The sequence below is a fragment of the Lissotriton helveticus genome, chromosome 1_1, assembly GCF_964261635.1.
Source record: "Lissotriton helveticus chromosome 1_1, aLisHel1.1, whole genome shotgun sequence".
NCBI lineage: Eukaryota > Metazoa > Chordata > Amphibia > Caudata > Salamandridae > Lissotriton > Lissotriton helveticus.
This window is the reverse complement of record NC_136057.1, coordinates 1,006,127,407-1,006,148,698: the sequence shown is the minus strand read 5'-3', so window position 1 is coordinate 1,006,148,698 and position 21,292 is coordinate 1,006,127,407. Positions and strand designations below refer to the sequence as shown.

The following is a 21,292-nucleotide window of genomic DNA, read 5'->3' as shown; positions in this document are numbered from 1 at the left end:
CACTGTACCCTTCGCTGGCCTGGATCGCTTGCCACGGGCGGATTGTGGTGGCGGCCCAATTTGCGCCGTCTATTGCCCTGTAGCGTCTGGACGGCTGTGTCATATTATTCATCATTTTTTGGTCGCCCCAGGGCAGCTACTGTGTGTTCCTGGCCTCTGACTCCCCGCCCACCTGCCCCACTGCCGGCTTGCGTTCTACCTCTTGAGTGACCGTGGTGGACTTTAAACTTCCACAATGGGGAAAAGTGACCCTAAACAGCCAAAAATCGCCTTCGAGCTGCGCAAGTCTTCTCGGTAGGACGTCGCGAGTGCTGAGGGAGCTGATTCTTCCGTGGGAGGTGTGGAGGTCCCGCCGTCGCGGGAGGATGACCTTAAGACCATAATGCTGGATGTCAAGTCTACCGTCACCGGCATCGCCGCCCAACTGGATCAACTCTCAGCCCGCCTCGACAAGGTGAAATCTCGGGTGGACTCCCATGACAATCGTCTGCTACACGTGGAGTCGAGGGTCTCCGACGCGGAGGACGCTGCTACTCAGGACCGGCAGAAACTACTACAAATGGACAAGATGTTGGCGATAATTCGGGACAAAAACGAGGACTTGGAGGCCCGCTCCCGTAGATGCAATCTACGTATAACAGGCCTTCCGGAATCCACGAGCATTACTAAAATGAAGGACTTCGTGGAGCAATTGATCCGGGAGCTTTTCGGCGACTTCTTGTCCACTGTCTTTATCGTCGAGCGGGCACTCCGGTCCTTGGGGCCCCGCCCGCGGCCTGGACTTCCCCCGCGTCCCAAGATCTTGAACTATCGTGACCGGGACGTGATCCTCCGGGCGGCTCGTGACAGGGCAACCATTACTCACCAGGGCAATGCCTTCTCCTTTTACCCCGACTACACCCTTGCAGTGCAGGCCGCCCGGAGGGAATTTCTACCCGCCAAACGCATCCTCCTTAAGCACGAGGTCTCCTACTCTCTGGCCTACCCAGCGAAGGTGCGTGTCCGCCAGGGTGCGAAGACGCTGGTCTTTCCGGATCCCAAGGAGGCTCTGGCGTTCGCTAAAAAACTGGACAGGGAAGCCCGCTCCTCTCTTTCCACGCCCCAGTCTGACGGAGCTGGCCATCTCAGTGATAACGACTGAGTTGTGTTCTCTCCATTAAATGTCTCCACGTCTTCTCTTTCTTTTTGATTGATGTCTGGTTCCTACCTGCTTGGCCACCCTGCCTCCTAGCAGGGGTGTACGCTGGGCCTTGCCTTGCCCCCACAGGATGATTCCCTTTTCTTCTGTCAATTCCCTATTTCCAGGTTGCGGGTTCCCGGGGTGGTTGGGGTGGGTTTCTCAGCCTGATTGGGGGGTTGGAGTGGGTGTGGGGTGTTTTGGGTCGGCTGTTCTGGGGAAGGTTGGGGGGTTGGGGGTGGTGAGGGTGTGTGGGAGGGTGCGAATACTGGGGGGCTAGGGGGGTGGTTTTGTTCCTCTAGTGAGGTTGTGCTTTGGTTTCCTTGCTGTTTTGCTGTATCATTTTGACACTGCATGTTCCACTGTAGACACTGTGCTGTATTTCTGGTCTGATTTTCCTGTATTTGCTGCAAGATGTTTTATTCTGTGCTATGTCCTAGGTGCAATACCAGGGCTCTCTACATTTCCCAAGGTTTCATTTATGACACGTTGGTCGGCTTTCGGCTCCTTGCATCCCCTCCCCCCTTGGTGTGCTGGAATTCCCCTTCTTCAGGCCCTTGCCGCGCTAGCGCTCCTCCACTGGTCATTGACCCCCATTATTGTTGCTACGGGTTGGATACAACTGGGCATCTTGCTCTCCGCCCTCTATAACGACCCCCCCGTCTCCTTTGCCATGGCTAATCTGACCTGCTGGACGTGGAATGTTCGCGGCCTGAACGATTACCGCAAGGCCCGTCTGACACACGCCCACCTGCAGCGTCATAAAGTTGAGGTATGTCTTCTTCAAGAGACGCACCTGCTCCCTGGCTCGGTGTCCCGACTCAGCGCACTTTTGAGGGGAATCCTACTCCTCCACTTATTCGTCCTATGCTTGGGGTGTCTCGATCCTCCTGCGCCGTGGCCTTCCCTGGCAGACCTCTCGCGCCCTGGTCGATCCGGAGGGCAGATACGTCATTTTGCATGGAGTACTGCTCGCCCAGCCTGTTACCATCGCCGCGGTTTATGGCCCGAATTCTGACGACCCAGACTTTTTCTACAATGTCCGCCATCTGATCTCCTCTTGTGGCCCTGCGGCCGTAATCTGGGGTGGCGATTTTAATGTTACTCTCTCAGGGGACCTGGACCGTTCGGGCTCTTACCGGTCTTACCCGCGCGCTGCCTCCGCCCTTTCTTCTATATTGACTGATAATTCTCTTTTCGGCGTTTGGCGTCATCTTCGCCCCGATGCCCGGGAGGGCACTTGCGTTACGGGTGCTAGGGGTTGCTGGTCGTGGAGTGACCTTTGGCTCGCATCCTCGGATGTCCTTTCCTGGACTATTGACGCTGACCATATGACCCGCACTCTATCCGACCACGCACCGGTCCGACTTCTTATCCGACCTCCCGATTCTCCACGACGTGCTTTCACCTGGCGTCTTTCTCCTAATGCCCTTCGAGATTCCGTTTTCTGTGATGAGATTCAGACCGCCATCACTACTTATTTCAAGCTCAATGTTGGCTCCGTCGACTCTGCCTCTACACTTTGGGAGGGTTTTAAGGTATTCATTCGGGGGGGAGTGTATATCCAAGCAGGCCGGTGTTCTCCGTGCTATTCGATCTGCACTTGCTAGGCTGGAGGGGGAGATCCAGGGCCTTGACGCTGCCCTTGTGAGTGGCACCATTTTGCGTGACTGGGTTTCCGCCATTTCAGGAGTCATCTAGGCCTAATGAAAACTATAGGGTCAAGGAGTACCTAACCCCCAGGGCAACACTTAAAAATTCCAGTGGACATAAAAATAAAAGGAATTGAGGGGCAGAAAGGGGACAAAAATAAATAAATAATAGGAGGGACCACCCAAAGGGCTGACAGGTCTAACGCGTCCCCCCCCCCGCTGAAAGTGGGGAGAGCTACCCAACCCCTTGGGAGTTCTCATCACTAAGGCGGAAATACCTGGAGAGACCGTCTGCGTTGGCGTGGTCCACTCCAGGTCGATGTTCCACCCGGAAGTCCATTCTCTGTAGGGAGATGGACCATCTCAACCGCTTGGGATTCTCCCCCTTCATTTGCATCAGCCAACGAAGGGGTCGATGGTCGGTCTGAACCAGGAAGTGCGAGCCAAACAGGTATGGCCGCAACTTCTTCAGAGCCCATACCACTGCAAAGGCTTCCCGCTCAATTGCACTCCACTTCTGTTCCCGGGGAAGCAGTCTCCTAGATAGGAAGACAACTGGTTGATCCAGACCCTCTTCATTGAGTTGCGATACCACTGCCCCAATGCCATGCTCTGATGCGTCTGTCTGGACAATGAATTCTTTGGAAAAATCTGGGGCCCTTAGGACCGGTGCTGCACACATTGCCTGTTTCAGCTTGCTGACAAGCCTCCGTCCAGACTACCCGTCGAGGTTGCTTCTTGGATGTGAGCTCAGTTAGGGGTGCCACAATAGTGCCATACCCCTTCACAAAGCGACGGTAGTAACCTGTGAGGCCCAGAAAGGCTCGGACCTCAGTTTGAGTCTTGGGGGCTCCCAGGCCATGATAGCCTCAATCTTTGCCTGGAGGGGCTGCACCGCTCCCCTTCCCACCAAGTGGCCTAGGTACACAACCGACCCCTGCCCGATCTGACATTTACTGGCCTTGATTGTCAAGCCAGCTTGTTTCAGGGCCTGGAGAACAGCTTGTAAGTGACACAAATGGTCCTCCCAACTGCTGCTGAAGACAGCAATGTCATCCAGATAAGCAGCGGAGAAAGCCTCCATCCCAGAGAGGACCTGGTTCACCAGCCGCTGAAAGGTGGCAGGGGCGTTCTTGAGCCCAAAGGGCATTACGCAGAACTGGTAGTGGCCCTCAGGTGTGGAGAAGGCTGACCTTTCCTTTGCTCCATCTGTAAGGGAGATCTGCCAGTACCCTGAAGTAAGGTCAAAGGTACTCAAGTATTGGGCAGCTCCCAGCCGGTCAATAAGTTCATCCGCCCTAGGGATCGGATGTGCATCAGTTTTAGTCACTGAATTCAGTCCCCGGTAATCCACACAGAACCTTAGTTCTGGAGTGGTGCCCGGTGGGGCAGTTTTTGGTACCAGAACCACCGGACTGGACCAGGGGCTACTAGAAGGTTCAATTACTCCTAGCTCCAGCATCTTCGTGACCTCACTGTGGATGCTGGCCTTCACCTTGTCTGACAGCCGGTAGGTCTTGGACTTCACTGGTGGGCTGTCTCCTGTGTCCACATCATGGGTACACAGGTGGGTCCTTCCCGGAACAAGGGAGAACAGCGAGGAGTACTGCTCCAGGATCTGGCGGCAGTCCTCTCGCTGCTCAGGAGTTAGGGATGGGGAGAGAATTACTCCCTCCACCGACTCATCCTTTTCCTGAGACGAAAAGAGATCAGGGAGAGGCTCGCTTTCCGCTTCCTCTGCTCCATCAGTCACCATCATCAAGATGACCTCGGGCCTCTCATGGTGGGGTTTGAGATGATTGGCATGAAGCACCCGTAGGGGCTGTCGAGGGGTCTTAAGGTCCACCAAATAGGTGGCCTTACCCTTCTTCTGCATCACCTCAAAGGGGCCTGTCCAGCGATCCTGTAGGGCACTAAGCTCACCCACACTTTCTGGCCAGGCTCCAACTCCACAGGGTGAACGTTGTGGTCATACCACTCTTTCATCACTGCTTGGCTGGCTTCCAAGTTGTCTGAAGCCTGCTTCCACAACTTAGCCATTTGGCTCCGGAAGACCAGCATGTAGCTCACCACATCCTGGGGAAGCTTCCTGGGAGACTTTTCCCATCCGTCTTTCACCAAGCTGAGAGGTCCACGCACAGGGTGCCCATACAGAAGCTCGAAGGGGCTGAAGCCCACTCCCTTCTGTGGAACTTCCTGTAAGAAAACAACAGACAGGGTAGGAGGACGTCCCATTTCCTCCGCAGGCTCTCAGGCAGACTTCTTATCATACCTTTCAAGGTCTTGTTGAACCTTTCCACCAGACTATTGGTCTGTGGGTGATAAGGAGTGGTAAACCGGTAGGTAACTCCACACTCCTTCCACATAGCCCGCATGTATGCTGACATGAAGTTGGTCCCCCTGTCGGACACAACCTCCTTGGGGAAACCCACTCGGGTAAAGATCCCCATCAGGGCCCTAGCCACTGCAGGTGCAGTAATGGTCCTCAGAGGAATCGCCTCTGGGTACCGTGTGGCGTGATCCACCATAACCAGGATAAACCTGTGACCAGCTGTAGTTGGTGGATCGATATGTCCACACAGTGTCGATGCCCACCCTTTCAAAGGGGTGCTAACGACAGGAAGTGGTTCCAGGGGAGCTTTCAGCTTCACCCCTGTTTTCCCACTGGCTTGGCAAGTTACACATGTCCGACAGTATGTGTCGGATGCCACCCTCATCTGAGGCCAATAAAAGTGGGGGACAAGCCGGGCAAAGGTCTTGTCCTGTCCTAAGTGTCCTGCCAAGGGTATTTCATGAGCCAGTTCTAAAAGAAAGGCTTGATAACGTTGAGGGACAACCAAGGCCCGTGATGAACCGTGCACGGGTGCCTTAGGTTCACTGTAGAGGAGTCCGTCCTCCCAGTAAATATGGTAATTCCCAGTAACGTTCCCTGCTGCCTGGGCTTCGGCCTGTCGCCTCAGTCCCTCAAGGGTAGGGCACTCCTTCTGGCCCTTACAAAACTCCTCCCTGGTAGGCCCTCCTTCCACATGCCACTGAGCAGGGATAGGTAAGTTCTCCAGGGAGACAACTTCCCCCTCCACGGACTCCTGGTCCACCACAGCAGGGGGCCTATCTGTCTCATGGGGCATGGAAGCCGAGGCAGGCTTCTCCTGTCCTCGGTTCTTTCCCTTTTTGGCAGCTGGCTGGGCCCTTGTTCCAGGCTCCAGCCCAAGCGAACTCCCCCTCCGGGTAGTCGCAGACCTTGTGCTAGCTCAGGCCCAGTCAGGTGTACCCAGCATCTCAGAATGAGTCCAGTATTCCACCTCCTTCCAAGCATTGTGCTCCATATCATTCCCCAGCAGACAATCAACTGGCACGGCAGGGCTTACGGCAACTCGAAGTGAACCTGCAACCCCTTCCCACTCAAAGGGAACCTCGGCCACGGGTAGTGGCCCAATCTGCCCTCAGCCATCGCGGCGGGGTGGAGTACATGTGGAATCACCTGCTCTGGAGACACCAGTTGACTCCTTACCATAGTCATACTGGCTCCTGTGTCTCTCAGAGCTTCCCCTCTTTGGCCATTGATGGTGACCCATTGCCCATACTTAGTAGTATTTGGGGGCACCTGGATCTTAGGAACCATCTCCCGATCTCCCAGGGACACTAAGGTGACACCCGCCCACTCCCCCTCCTTATCTAAGGGCAACTCCTCCCCGAGCACTACACTAGCTACTCCCGGGGCTTTTCCTCCAGTGGGAGGGGATGGTCTCTTTGGGCACTTGACATCTCCCTTATAGTGTCCCAACGCCGCCACACTCAAAGCAGTGGACAACCCTTGGCTGCTGACTTTGGCCAGGATGAGGTTTTCTGGGCGGGTTAGTCTTAGGGGTGAATCCTGTTCCCTTTCCCTGGAAACTGTTTCGGGGGCCTTTTGAGAACTCCCTCTTTTTATCTCCCCCCTCTTTCTTCTGGGGGGCGCCCTGTCCGGTCCTTTGGGAATCCCCTCCAGTCCCCTTTGAGGACACCCGGGTACTAGCCCAGATGTCCGCCTCCTCAGCAAGCTTCCGGGGGCTGGTCAGCTTGCTGTCCACCAGGTGTTGTCGCAGCTCGGGAAAACATTTCTCGAGTAGGTGCTCCTTGAGTATAAGGTCATACAACCCCTCATAGTCCCTCACCTCGCTGCCTTGTACCCAACCCTCTAATGCCTTCTTTGCGTAGTCCAAGAAATCCAACCAATTCTGTGTGCCTAGTTTGTGACTACCCCTAAACTTCTGCCGATATTTTTCTGGAGTCAGTCCAAACTTTCTTATTAGCGCCACTTTCATGGTGGGGTAGTGGGTCTGCTCTCCCTGCTCTAGGGCCAAAAGTGTATCCCTTCCTGCAGGAGGCATGTATTTATACAAGCCAACCCCCCAGTGTTTCTCCAGTATCCCATGGGCTCTTAAGGAGACCTCATAGGCAGCCAGCCACTTGGCGATGTCATCCCCTGCACTGTAGCTGGCGACTACGTCCTTTGGTAAATAGGGTCTGGGTTCCCTGGTCAAGTCTTTAGATTCGCCGCCACCATTAGGAGTACTGGGAGTCCCTGCCTGTAGGGCCTTGAGATCTAACTCTCTGAGTTTCAACTCATGAGCCATCCTCTGCTCCTCCCTCTCCTTTTCCAACCGGGCTAACTCCCACTTCAGCTGTCTTTTCTCCCTTGGTCAGCTAATTCAGCTTCGGTTAAGCTTCTTCCAGAGACACTGCTGCCCTCCCTTGAAAGTGTCCTAGGACCCGGTAGTAGGTTCCCCACTTCAGGTTGGAACAATCCATCTACCCCGATGACAGTGTCCCGGTCTGTCTCCTCCTCCTCCTTCCCATCTGGGTGAGCAGCCACCCACGCCCTCAAGCCGGTTTGGAGTTCCCCCTTTTTAGCACCACGCTTGAAGAACACTCCCATATTTTGACAAAATTCTCGGAGTTGAGCCACAGTATAGGTCTCTAACTCTTCCAGAGCAAATTCCATTTTTCGCCAATGAGAGTCAGGGACAGCCACTCGGAAGAAATTAGTTAAGAGGGCAATTGGAAGCTACCTCCACCCACCACCAGGAGTAAATTTGGAAAAACAAAAATATAATTAGGGAGTCCGCCAGGAGAAAACTCCAGGTGTAGGTCTGTGGAGTACACTACGTTACTATTGAGTGGACGCAAGCACAGTTCTTATCCCACCGCTGCCCACCAATTATGTTGGACATGGGGTCTCCAGATCACATAGGGTAGCCTGGCACAGAGTGGAACGGTCTAACCTAAAGGTCAAAGTGTTAAGCTTGCATCACACCCGAAAAGTAACTCAGCGTCCGTCCACAAGAAAAGAAAGAGTCTACACCAGTTTAGAAAAATACGATTTGTTTTTATAAAAGTTCTTTAAGTTTTCTTGCTTTGTAAATTAACACATGAGGTTGTACATCAAGCATTTCCCCCATCCATTTTTCTGCAGCAAGGGAGTCTCAGTAATATAACTCATCCTTCAGCAAATGTAATAAACATTTACACTTAATACTTGAATTTACAAGCAGATTTTTGGTTACTTAGGTAGTTATTCACATGAAAAAGAACACATGTCACATTTCATTCAGTTAGAGAAAACTTGTAATAATGCAGTCTAGTTATCCCATTCAATAAAGTTAAGTTAAGTGCTTGCACAGCACTGCCTGTTTTATTCCTCTCTGATCAGATAAAGCAGTTAAATGTTTCAATTAGGTTCATGTAATGTATTTGGGGTTTCATTAAACACTAGCCCCTGTTTCTCCTCTCTGTCAAACCAGCGTTAGTTTTAAATCTAGATTCCTCTTCTGATGATGCTATTACTGTCTTTGTTAAGTCGGGATCCCTTAGCCAGTACAAAAGTTCCTCTGGGCTTTCAAAGGAAGACCAGCCACCAGTACCCGTGGCGTCAACTCCCAATCCCAAGCACCCCCACCAGTTACCAGAGCCCGGCTTACTTATAGGAATTCCGATGTTTGTTCAGCCCCGGCTGACACAAGCACCCGGAGACGCCACAGCGCCTCCAGCCACTCCTCTACCGCTGTTCGCTTCCTCCTCTGGCCGGGCTGACTCACCCCCAGGACCTGCGCGGGAGCCAGACGCTGCCGCACCACTATCAGGTGATTCCTCACAGGCCGCTTGCTCCCCGGGACGCTTCCCTGAAGAACCGCGCTTTTGGGCCTGCGCTGGAAACAGCCGCCGCCTCACGCAACAGGCAATTCTTCTCGGGCCGCTCGCTCTCCGAGACACTTCCCTGAAGAACCGCGCCTCTGGGCCTGCACAGAAGTCAGACGCTGCCTTCAATTACACGCTCAGCAGCAGCTCCGACCGCGCCACCACGCCAGGACTTCCCTCCCGTCCCCCATCTGGAGAAGGGATGTGGACGTGTCTCCCACCCGAGCACCTCGAACCCCGACACCACAGATTAGGGGGAGGTCCTCACTGCTCACCAGGTCCCAGGAAACTACGTCTCTGGATGGAGGGCAAAGCAACTGCTGGACAATGCTCTGCAGCCCAGGTGAGGAGACCGTCTTTAGCAGATGTAGTTCTTGTGGTGGCGACGGGGGGGGGAAGAGAGGGGGACAGTGGCTCGCCGTTCCTTCCTTTACTGGGGTCTCACAGAGATGTTAAACTGCACTTCCTACTGGGGGATGGAAAAGGGCAGTGCTATTGGCTCAACACCGGCCCGGCAGTCACCAGTTATGGGTCAGTGGAAGGGTCAGTTCCCCTACTCTGGAGATAATTGGGCAGTATTCAGATATAGAGTACCTAAGCAGGGTCAGATCTAAGGCCAGGGGCGATAATAGAAGAGAGAGCGCATCCCCTAGAGTGAAGTCAATCCTCTGTGTTCCACCTCCCTGATGTCCTAGCCTGCACTCCAGCTAGCCCTCCAAGATCACTCTAAAATGGCCGCCCTAACCTGGCCTTTTTATAGGCTGGCCTCAGTCTACCAGAACCAGCTAGAAGGTTCTAGAGTGTCCCTATGTTATCCTATGGGTCCATTTTCTGAGGTGACCATTTGTGGCAGTTACAAGCCACCATTTTGCGTGACTGGGTTTCCGCCATTTCAGGAGTCATCTAGGCCTAATGAAAACTATAGGGTCAAGGAGTACCTAACCCCCAGGGCAACACTTAAAAATTCCAGTGAACATAAAAATAAAAGGAATTGAGGGACAGAAAGGGTACAAAAATAAATAAATAATAGGAGGGACCACCCAAAGGGCTGACAGGTCTAACACAGGCTGTATGCTTTTGCCTTGTTATCCTCTCCTATCCCCTCGGCGAGGGCATGTGAGGCGTGGAGCGCGTACCTAGGTGTGGAGATTTCGGATGCCGACTGTCTCTACTGTTGTAACCAAACCACAAAACTTTCCCCGAACTATCTGCTCCGCTTGATTCATTTCAAGTTTTTGCACAGGTTCTACCACACCCCACGGCAGCTTCATCGCCTAGAACTCATTCCTGATGATTCTTGTATGCGATGCTCCGCTCCTGCTGCGGATTTCGCTCATTTGGCCGGGCTCTGTCCTCGGGTGCAGGTATTCTGGTTGGAGGTCTGTTCCGCGATCTCTGAAATCTCTGGTACGGCCATTCCCCCTGACCTCCTTCTTTGCCTTCTCGGGTTTGTTAAGCCTTGTTCTGATGCTTTGCGCCGTCTGATTTCGATGCTATTAGTGCTGGCCAGACGCAGGGTGGCTATGTGTTGGGGCCGTCGGCCTGCCCCTGTGATGGCGGCCTGGCTGGAGGATGCTTCCCGGTGTCAAACGCTGCTGTCAGAGTTTTGGGACCTGATGCCGGCTAGATCTCGCCCAGTTGATATTTGGGGGTCCCCTGGTTGCCTACCTCCTTTCCCGCTCCTCCTCTAGCGAGCCTGCCTCCCCCGCACTCCCTGCCGGCCCTGCGTCCGTGGCGGCCGCGGATTTGGTCAGTGCATAACCCCTCTCTCCGCGCCCCAATGTCCCTGCTATCAGTGAGTTTTTTCGACTGGCGCCTTCACTGCCTGCCCAGGGGGGGGTCACCTCTAGGACCACGGCTCTGCGATTTGGTCCGCTCTCACCCGGTTCTTGATTGTCCGTGTGGGATCCAGCCCTCACTCTATTTCCCTCCCACTCCTGCCACCGCCTCTCCCGCGCCCCCCGCCGGCCCTTGGTCCGCGGCGGCCGCCGGAGCTGGTCGGTGCCGGGCCCCTCCCTGTTTGGTTTAATTCCTGGTCTCCCCCGAGCAGGCTAGCCCCTTGGGGGCTTTAATTATCTCTGTGCGATCAACGGGGGCAGAGGGTTGTGGAGATGCCGCCGACCTGGCCGCCTATTTTTCTGTAATGCTCATGCTGCTTCTGGAAATTGGTGTGCCTTTGATGGATTACAACTTGCCATTTTGTACTGTGTCTTTGCATGAAACTTCTATTTTTTATTGTACTGCTGTATTGCACCTTCTTCAATAAAATTTTTTATAAAAAAATAAAATTAAAAAAAGATTTCGGAGGAGACTGCACAAGATCTGCAGTGATGGCCACTGCAACCTGACCGGCGCAAGACACCTCTCCCTTTCCCATCCAGGTGCATCAATGCTAGGCTGGCGAAGTTATCTGGGAGAGGTGGTCAAAGCACTCTGGTCTTTGGAAGAGAACTATCTCCACATAAATCTATTGAAGCTGCAAGTCATCTGCCTGGCATTAAAGACCTTCCTGCTGACCATGTTGTCATGAACAACACTACCTCCACGTGGTACTACCAACAGGTGAGGCAGATTGGGGTCCTGTGCCAAAAGGCGCTGTGGCTCTGGAGTTGGCTGGAGCGTCATGCCATCTCTCTGATCGTAAACCACCTAGCAGGATCATTGAACGCAATGGCTCAGCTGGTGACATCTGGTAGATCAGCAGTGCAGTTGCATCGAAAGGGGGCGCTAGGTTTCTTCCAACAATGGAGAAAGGCTTGGTTGGGGTTTTTTTCGCCACATTTGAAAATACGCAGTGCCGAAACTTCTGCACATTTGAATTTCCCGGAATGGTTTTCCAATTAGATGCATTCAGGCTGGAGCGGAGCACTGGAGTCCTGTAGGCCTTTCTGCCCCTGCCTTTCCTGCACGGAGTTCTAAAGTAGATCAGGAACAACCAGGTCCAAGTTATCCTATTGGTTCAGTATTGGGCCAAGAGAGTGTGGTGTCCAAACTTCTGGACATGTGTCCTCCAATCAGTGCTTAATTTGAGCCGGTGGTTTCCGGTGCTCTGCACCGTCAATTAATTGGTCTCCGCTGCTTTGCACCAGCACTTAATTGTCATCATCACATTTTTGACACTCTGCCACATGGTGGTGCTGCTCATCTAATTTAGAGATGAGCAGAACAACAGTTGTTTATGAATACAATATACATTAAAAAATACTAATACCTGTCTCCCCAGCCATTCCTTTAGCTTCGAGGGCCTGTAATAATCTGTACTGTCGCACTTGCAGGTGAGAGAAATGGTTAGTAGATGTTTTGGTACTGTCATTGGCAGTGATGATGGGGCAATGGGCGGTGCAAGCTGATCAGGGTTCAGGTTCGAAGTACAGGTTCACTGATGAGTTTAGCTGCTGCATTCGGTCAGCAGAGAAAAAAGATGATTCGAACCAGCCTTCTGATCAGGGTCCTAGCACTTATTATTTTAAAAATTAAGTACTGCCTCCAATCAGGCTACCGCTTGGGGATCTTCTGTCACAGCAGGAGGCAGCAATCTGCACCCAAACCTGCACATTCTACAACTCTTTGCGTGAAGAATGAGCAACAGCAGCTGACTTTGTTCGTTCTACCACCTGTGATTGGGGATGCCATCCTCGCTGCCTGGTGTTCCTCCACACAGTCCATTTATGCTGGGTGCTGAGGCTGAGACAGATTTGAGACATGGCATGGAGTCCACAACACAGCCCTCTTACAAACCAAACTATTGGATGTCTTACTGCTTGTTTTGTATTTGGTCTAGCAAGGTCTTACAGTGGGCACTGTTAAAGGTTATTTGTCCTCCTTCTCTGCCTTTTTGCGTTTGCTGAACCAGCCTTCCTTGTTTAAATCACCTGTTGTGATGTGTTTTATTAGAAGCTTCACACCAATGTTCCCTCCTAAACTGTTTGTAATGCCATCGTGGAATCTTACTGTGGCCCTGACATTCCTCATGTGCACTCCCTTCAAGCCCATGCACAGCCTATTATCATTGCACATTCTGGCTCTCAAAAATGTCTTTCTCACAGCGATCACTTCAGCTCGTCTCATGAGTGGGCTCCAGGCTCTGTCCTCCTTGCAATCCGTTTTTCCCAGACAAGCTGTTGATGAAGACCGGGGTGTTTTTTTACTGAAATTCAGGACTCCTTTCCCATTGGGCAAGTCATCACCCCCTCAACATTCTTTGCTCCACCTCATCCCTCAAAAGAGGTGGAGTGGTTCCAAGGGTTGGACCCTAAAAGATCCTAAAGACCATCAAGTGGATTCTCAGAGGCAAAGAAATTTAAGGTGGAGCAGAAAAGTACTTTGTCAAGGTGGATAGTCCTCTGCCTTAAGACCTGCTGCGCACCGGCCAAAAAACAGCCTCCGGAAGGGTTGAGCGCTCATTCCACTAGGGCCATGGCTACTACCTCTATGCTGATGCACAGAGTGCCTATTCTTGAATTTGTCAGGCCGCAACGTTGGCATCTGTGCATAAGTCCACAAAGCACTACTACTGCCTTCACAGTCAAGTCAGACGGTAAGGATATTTTGCACATTCCCTCTTGCAGGACTGTTTGGTCTGATTCAGCTCTACAGACCGTCCACCTTGGTAATACTGTTTTGCTGTCTATTCTAAAGATGAGGAATCTGTAGTTAGAAGTAGCCATCAGAAGAACAAGTTCCTTATCTTCAGTAATGCTTGTTCTGGTGGACAATCTTTCTAACAGCAGATTCCTCACTGCCCTCCCACTTCCCTGCTGCTTTGCGTGACCTCTTTTTAGCATTTTAAAGGGCCCCAAATTAGAGATTTGCAACTTGTACCTCCAATTGTTTTGTGCTCTTAATCCAAGGGCATGGAAACAGGCAAGCAACAAATTTACATCGATGCGTTGGGATGACACTTATATAAGGCTCTGCCCTATCACTTCTGAGGCAGAACAAGGCCACCTCTGAGTCCCATGGCGCCACCTAGCATTGCATGGGATTAAAGCTGTGAAAATGGGGGTGGGGAGGGCGTGGCCGGGCAGGAAGGCCGGGTAGACGTGTCTCACCTCGGCTCCCGGTCCGCGCCGCAAATTCCGCATTATGCACCCCCATCCACCGCCTTTGACCTGGTTTGCGGGACTGCTTCATGATGGGCGACCACAGCGGAACTTACTGAAGGTGAAACGGTGTTCTCCTGAGGCGCGGTGTTGCTGCATGCTAGCTGGAGGCGGCAGACGGTTAGACCTGCGAAATGGCGGCCGCATCGCTGACACAGTGGACCTGAGCCGGCGGGGGTGCGTAATCCCTGAGATTGCCTATCAATGCCGCTAAAGAAGACACCTGCTAAGGTTTCCAATTTCTTTCCACCAGCAGAGAAACGACAATGAACAACGCAGGGCGACCCACCTGATATCATGGCGCTCACGAGGGAGGCTCTCCTGGCTTTGCTGAGTGACTTTAAGACTGAACTGGGGGCAGAGCTAAACCACGATATCCAGGCCTCTATGGAACAGCTGAAATCGGACCTGGTGTCTTGAGTGGCGACACTCCAACAGGATGTGGACTCAGTCGGCACGAGGGTGCTGGACCTGGAGGCCCATACTCGAGACCTGGATAAACGTTCAACTGATGCTCAGGAGCAATTTCTTGACCTCCGGAAACAACTACTTTTAGAAAATCTGAAGTCAGTGGACCTGGAGTACAGGGCCCGAAGGGAGAATATAAGGGTCCGGGACCTGAAAGAAGGAGCTGAAGGACATGATCTTGAGACCTTTCTGGAGGGACTTTTTGCAGAAATCCTCAGCCCAAGACAGCTCAAGAATAAACTGGAGAGGGCACTCCGGGTAGGAGCCCCATCCTCGGTGGACCATCGAAGGCCACCAGATATCCTGGCGAAGTTTCACTCCTTTAAAGTGAAAGAAGCCGTATTGCAAGAAGCCCGAAAGAAAAACAATGTCAGCTTCCAAGGGTTCCGCTGTGCCGTTTATCAGGACCTAGCTCCGGCTACGTTGGCGAGGAGACAACAATTTCATCCCATTACTGCAAAGCTGCGCGAGGAACGCATCTGATACCGATGTACCTACCCCTTTTGGCTGACCTTCGAGTTCAAGAACAAGGTGCAACACATTACGGAGCTGAAGGAGGGTATGGCGATACTGGGTCTCGAACAGGAAGCGGCTGGGACGGCCATGTCCAAATCGGGGAACCTGATCGGGCCAGTCAGAGACACCGCCAATGGAACACGAGTCTGAATGATGGGCACATATAACTGGTGCATTGAGGACAGCTGACCTCCAGAATGCTGCTGATCAAAGATATTATACAGCAGGGACGGCTAGAGACCGCCTCTGTGACTATGCCTTGTGGATCCTTGGGATAATAATCCGCTGTACCTGGGGGGTGGGGGGATTTGCATCCTACAACTCTGACAGAGCCCCACCCAGGGGTTCGAGGCTAAAGCATATGGCGAATGAGCTCCACAGGCCTGCAAACTAGTATTGGCTAAGAGACATTAGAGGAAGCCGCACAGGACGTCGAGATGCTAACGCTACATGCACGCTCCTTAAAAGATGGCATTCCCTACAGGTTTCACTAGAAACCGGGAGGGGCGCAGACGGGAACTCCGGCTGTGTCCATTACCAACCTGTCCGGAAACTGAGAATCACACACTGGGGACAGACTACCTTCTGTCTATCATACATGGTTGTTGGTAATGTTGGGGGTTGTTAGTTTTTGGTTTTTATGGGGGTGGGGGTGGAGGGGAACTGGTGGTGACTTGAGGAACACACTAGAGACCGGGGGCAGCTGCATGTCTGGGGAGACAGAGCTGGGGGTGGGAGACTTCTTCACACGTATGGGGGACATGGAGGGAGGACCGCAAGAGGAGAGGGGTAAATCCCTTTTGATAAGATGGTAATTACGATTGACTCATGGAATGTCAGGGACCTCAACTCGCTGCAAAAAAGACAGAAAACATGGAAGTATCTACTAGACCACCATTTGGACATAGTGGCCCTCCAAGAGACCGATCTTCAGCGGGCCGACAAGCTGAGGCTCAAACACAAACAATACCCCCTTATCTATAGATCGTCCGCTCCTACCAAACACAGGGGGGTGGCCATCCTCTTCCACAGTTCAATGAAATTTCAACCTTTAGATATTCACTCTTGACAAAGAGGGCAGGATGATTCTGGTAAAGGGCTCCCTCCGAGGCACACTGGGTACTTTCATTGCTACCTATGTCCGAACACAGCCCAAGTTCACTTTATTACACACCTCCTTGACACAATAGATCGCATTGCAGAAGGCCAGCTCAGTCTAATGGGTGATTGTAACCTTACATGGCGACTAGACACCGACAGCACCCACCCGCATAGGGCACAAACGGGTTCCTTCACTGCGAATTTACGACTGAAGGACTGGGCCTCCAGGATGCATGGCAAACGCATCATCCACACTCCAGAGACTACACATTTATTCGCATGTGCACCACACCTATTCCCGTTTGGACTATATTTTTCTTAGCCATAGATTATTGGGTACCCTACAGGATGCTCACATTTTTCCCATTGCCCTTTCAGATCACTGCCTATTGGTGATTTGCTTACACTGGGGTTGGATAGCCAACACATCCCATAAGTGGTATTTTCGATTTCCCTGGGTCGGGATAGAGTACTTCGCACAGAACTTAGGGAGGCGATCACAGCATTTTTTAATACTAACAAACCGGAGGACACCTCCCCAAGCACTAACTGGGATGCCTTCAAGGCTGTCCTACGGGGGGAAATGTATTGAACTTAATTTCACTCTTAACAAACAGCGGACATGGGAGAAGGAGGCCCTAGAACAGGAGCTGGAAAAGGCAGAATTGGCACATACAAAAAACCCCTCCAGACTTACATTGCAACCACTGGTGGCCCTTCGTGGTAAACTTAAAACGATCTATACGAATAGGGTAGAGTATACACTCTTAAAACTGCACCACACCTCTATTGCGCTGGGGAATAAAGTAGGTAGGCACTTAGCACGGCAGCTTCGAGAGAAGCAAGAGCGGGAGTACATAGGAAGTCTACGGGGAAAAGGGGCGAACAGATTCATGGGGACAAAGAAAAGGCTGACCTCTTTGGCTCTTTCTACGAGTCCCTATACAGTGCGGAACCCAAAGATTCCACCCTACTGGATAATTATTTACGGCCCCTTAGATTTCCCCCGTATATCCCAAGCCGTCAATGACCAACTTACGGCACCAATAACACAAGAGGAGGTGGGTGACGCTATCAAGGCTCTCAAAAATGCAATAAGCCCCGGGGCCAGAAGGCTATACGGCTCACATCTACAAGACTTTTGCCCCATATCTCATAAATGTAAATGTAGTGCTTATATAGTGCACGAATCACCCCCGAAGGGGTCTCAAGGCGCTGTACACATACCGCTGTGGAACCCTTCCTGGCCTTTCCCCTTCGAAGTTCCCACTCCTGGGCCCCCCCAAGGTGAAGTCAGGCATCCTAGCGCTGTTGGGGTCGTTGTGGAGATTAAGCAAGCTATTGCCCAGAGTTGCAGAGTGGGACCCAAGATTAGAATAGGCACAGAGGCGAGAATTATCAGGACCGGGGAAATTGAGCCCAAGACCAGCCGAGGCGGGAATTGAACCCTGGTCCGGGCCTGACCTCTGCATCAGGGTCTGCCGCTCTAACCATTGAGCCACACTTCTCCACTCCACCTCACGGTCCTCTTTAATCAGGTGGCGGAGTCCGGAGAGGTGACCCCTTCCATGGCTGATGCAGTCCTTACAGTGATCCATAAACCTGGTAAGAATGCGCAGTTATACTCCTCATACCGCCCCATAGCGCTTCTTAACTTAGACGCTAAACTGTACTCAGCCATTTTGTCATATCGCATTCAAGACCTCGTACCCGAATTAATCCATCCCAACCAATCTGGTTTTATCCACGGCCGGCAAACCCATGACAACATTAGACGCATGATACACCTCATAGAAAAACCCACTAAAAGGGATATACCAGCGGTCCTAGTCTGCCTCAACGCCGATAAGGTCTTTGATCGCGTAGAATGGTTGTTTCCCTTTCAGGTGCTTCAATGTTTTGGCTTTGCAGACAAATTCATCCACATGATTCGGGCCAACTATGCTCACCCACGCTCCCGGGCACAGGTAAATGGTGTTCTATCGACGCCATTTTCCCTTTCAAGAGGCACACGTGCCCCTTGTCACCAATGCTATTCGCGTTAAGTATTGAGCCCCTTGTGATGTCCATTGGAAATAACCTGGAGATACAAGGACTCCCCTTTGGGGGAGAAGAACACAAAATGTCATTATTTGCGGATGATGTTCTCCTCTCGCTCACTGAACCGGCTCGATCTCTCCTAGCTCTGGAATTGGAACTAGCCAAATTTGAGGTGGTGGCTGGATTTAAAATCAACCAGGATGAGTCCTACATCCTTAATCTTACTTTGCCACCCACGGAGGCGCAGGTCTTGCAGACTCAAACCCCCATACAGTGGACTGATAGCTCCCTCCAATATTTAGGAATTCATCTAACTCCCCGGGTAGAAGGGCTGTATAGAGGCAACTTCCCAACAACGCTTCGCCCAATTGAAAAAAGACCTCCAAAGGTGGAAGCCCCTGTTTATATCCTGGCTCGATCGCATACACGCCGTCAAGATGACGTTACTGCCCAAATTATTACATTTATTTCAAGCTTTGCCTATTGAGCTAGATCCAACCTTTCTCCATAAGATTAAATAACTACTCCCACAGTTCATATGGCAACGTGGACGGGCACGCTCATCCTTTAACATTCTGCGACACCCTAAAGCCAAAGGTGGGTTGGGATTGCCAGACATTGGGCTATATTATAAGGCAACCCAATTACGGATAGTGACCGAATGGTTCAAAAAGGAATCCAGTAAACATTGGCTCCATATGGATAGGGGAGTGGCGGGAAGGACCATATGGGACCTAATCTGGAAAGCCAAGCGAGACTGCCCTCTGAACGCATACATTAGCACTCCCATGCGCACGGTGTTGAGAGTATGGGACTCTGTATCAGGAAATAAGGGGTGGACCACGTTTCCCTCTCCATACACTCCGATCCATTTCAATCCAGCTTTCCCTCCGGGTCTCCACGAGGGCCCATTAGATGCTTGGAAAGAAGGTGGCTGCCTCATGCTCAATCACTTATTTCACAATTACGACATCCTTAACTTTGATAGCTGCAAACGGGATTTCCACCTACAACCTGAAGAACACTTCCACTACCTTCAACTTCCCCATTGGGCACTCACCCCCCAAGTACAGGTTCAAGCTACCCGAGAGAAAACTGGATTCGAGAAATACGTTCGAACAGTGGGCTCCATGAAGGGGGTGATATCCTTTCTTTATAACTACTTGCTTTCCACCACACACTTAGTCCAACCCCGTTACATGTCCATGTGGAAAGGGCTATTACAACGTGATATTCCAGAGAGAGAATGGACAGCGCTATGGTCGGATGTATCCAAGTTCAATCACTCTCTGGAACTTCGGGAGGCTCACTACAAAACGATGATGGATTGGTACCTAGTCCCCGCCAAACTCCGGAAAATCTTTCCGAATACAACTGATAGATGTTAGAGAGCATGTGGGCTTCTTGGGGATTTCCAACACATCTGGTGGGATTGTCCCACCATCCGTCCGTTCTGGGAGGAAATTCTAGCCCAAATCAAAACCATGTTAGGTTACCCCATCTCGACCAATATGGCGAGGGTCCTTCTGGGTCTTCGGGATACTTCCCTTGAACACCAGACTAGGGCCGATAAAGCCATTTTGTGGTCCTGCATCAGTGCGGCCTGGAAGAAGAAATCCGCTCCATCCCTTTCCATATGGCACTTGAGGTTGTGGAAAATGTTGTGCTTAGAGCAGGTGGCGGATATCTTCCAAGACCACTATAAGGGGTTTGAGTATAAGTGGGGTCCCCTAGTCGCCTTCCTCACAAAGGGCCTCCCTTCGGCGGTATGCCCTCCCTCGATCAGGGACATGCATCTATTTCAATTCTAGCGACACACACTTCATCTGCCCAGGCAAAGGCTGTAACCTTAGTCACCACCAGTCACTCAGTTCAGGAAGGGGAGGGGAGGATTTATTGGGTGTTCAGTTGGGGAAGTAGATATGTTTTTTTTTAACCAGCGCCTTCCCGATTGGAAGGTCTGAAGGAATAAGGATCACAACGCAGCTGATCTCTCACACGCCACGTCAGACGACCGATACGAGCTATCTGTGACACTTTGCGGAACTGTACGCTTCACTAGAACCTTACTATTGGCAACCAGATATGTCCCCAGCCGGCTCCGCTGTCTAAAGGACGATTCGAGATGTTATGTCCTATGTTGTGTAATGCTGAGGAGTCCGATAATGTAATTGTGCTGTTAATTGCATACCTTTTTCCTTCTGTTTTTCATTTGTTTCATTTTGCAAAATGCCAATAAAGAAAGCTCTAAAAAAAAAAAAAAGCTGTAAAAATACACAGATTCAATCTGGCGCCTGGTGAATATTCTAAAGGTGAGTAATCTGCAGTTTAGAGTATCCACCAGAAAGAGTATTACTGAAGGTAAGTAACCCATTACTCCTGCGAAAATATAGCTGAACATGAAGTATAATAATTCATTGTTTCACTTCAAAGCTGCTTCTAAGCCCAATGTTTTTTAGCCACTGTATATCAAAAATTATGCTGTGATGTGCAACGTTCGAGATTATTATTTATAAACCTTTGGGGCTTGGATCCCTCCCACCCTCCAAACCCAATGGGGAGTGTATCTGGCTCACTTGCTATTCGTGTACGATGGTTTGCGGGGGTGGTTATATTTTCCAACTGGGTCCTTCTTGCTCTAACCCCAAAGGCTTATTTAGAGAAAACCAACAGGTGAGGCAGCTAGACAATGAATATTTGTTGATTTGGAGGATGTCGATTGTGATTTGCTCTGTCCACCCACCCAGCTGTCTGGAACTCTTCCAGTTTGCCTGATACCTCAGTGGACAACAGATTGGATATTGTTTCCTGATGTGTAAATGTATGTTTTTAATTATTAATCTGTTTTTTTGTTCCAGCCGGTCTGAACATCGATCTGAATGAGCCATCGGCTGATGTATCCTCTGCATGGGCCCAGCATGTGACGAAGATGGTGGCTCGGCGAGGTGCTATCCTACCTCAGGACCTGTCACTCACACCTGTGGCCACTCCAGGTAAACCTGTGACCAGAGACAGTAACGCAGAGCCCACAGCAAAGTAGGCATAAAATCACTGAAAAA

General features: G+C 51.4%; 1 protein-coding gene across 1 annotated transcript in view; it reads left to right on the top strand.

Annotated features, from left to right (window-relative positions):
- SMO (smoothened, frizzled class receptor) overlaps positions 1–21,292 on the top strand; it is a 174,989-nt gene that overhangs the window by 139,853 nt on the left and 13,844 nt on the right. Inside the window, exon 11 of the mRNA XM_078677665.1 lies at positions 21,092–21,226. Coding sequence (XP_078533791.1) covers positions 21,092–21,226 — 135 coding nt within the window. The remainder of the gene's footprint in view (positions 1–21,091; positions 21,227–21,292) is intronic.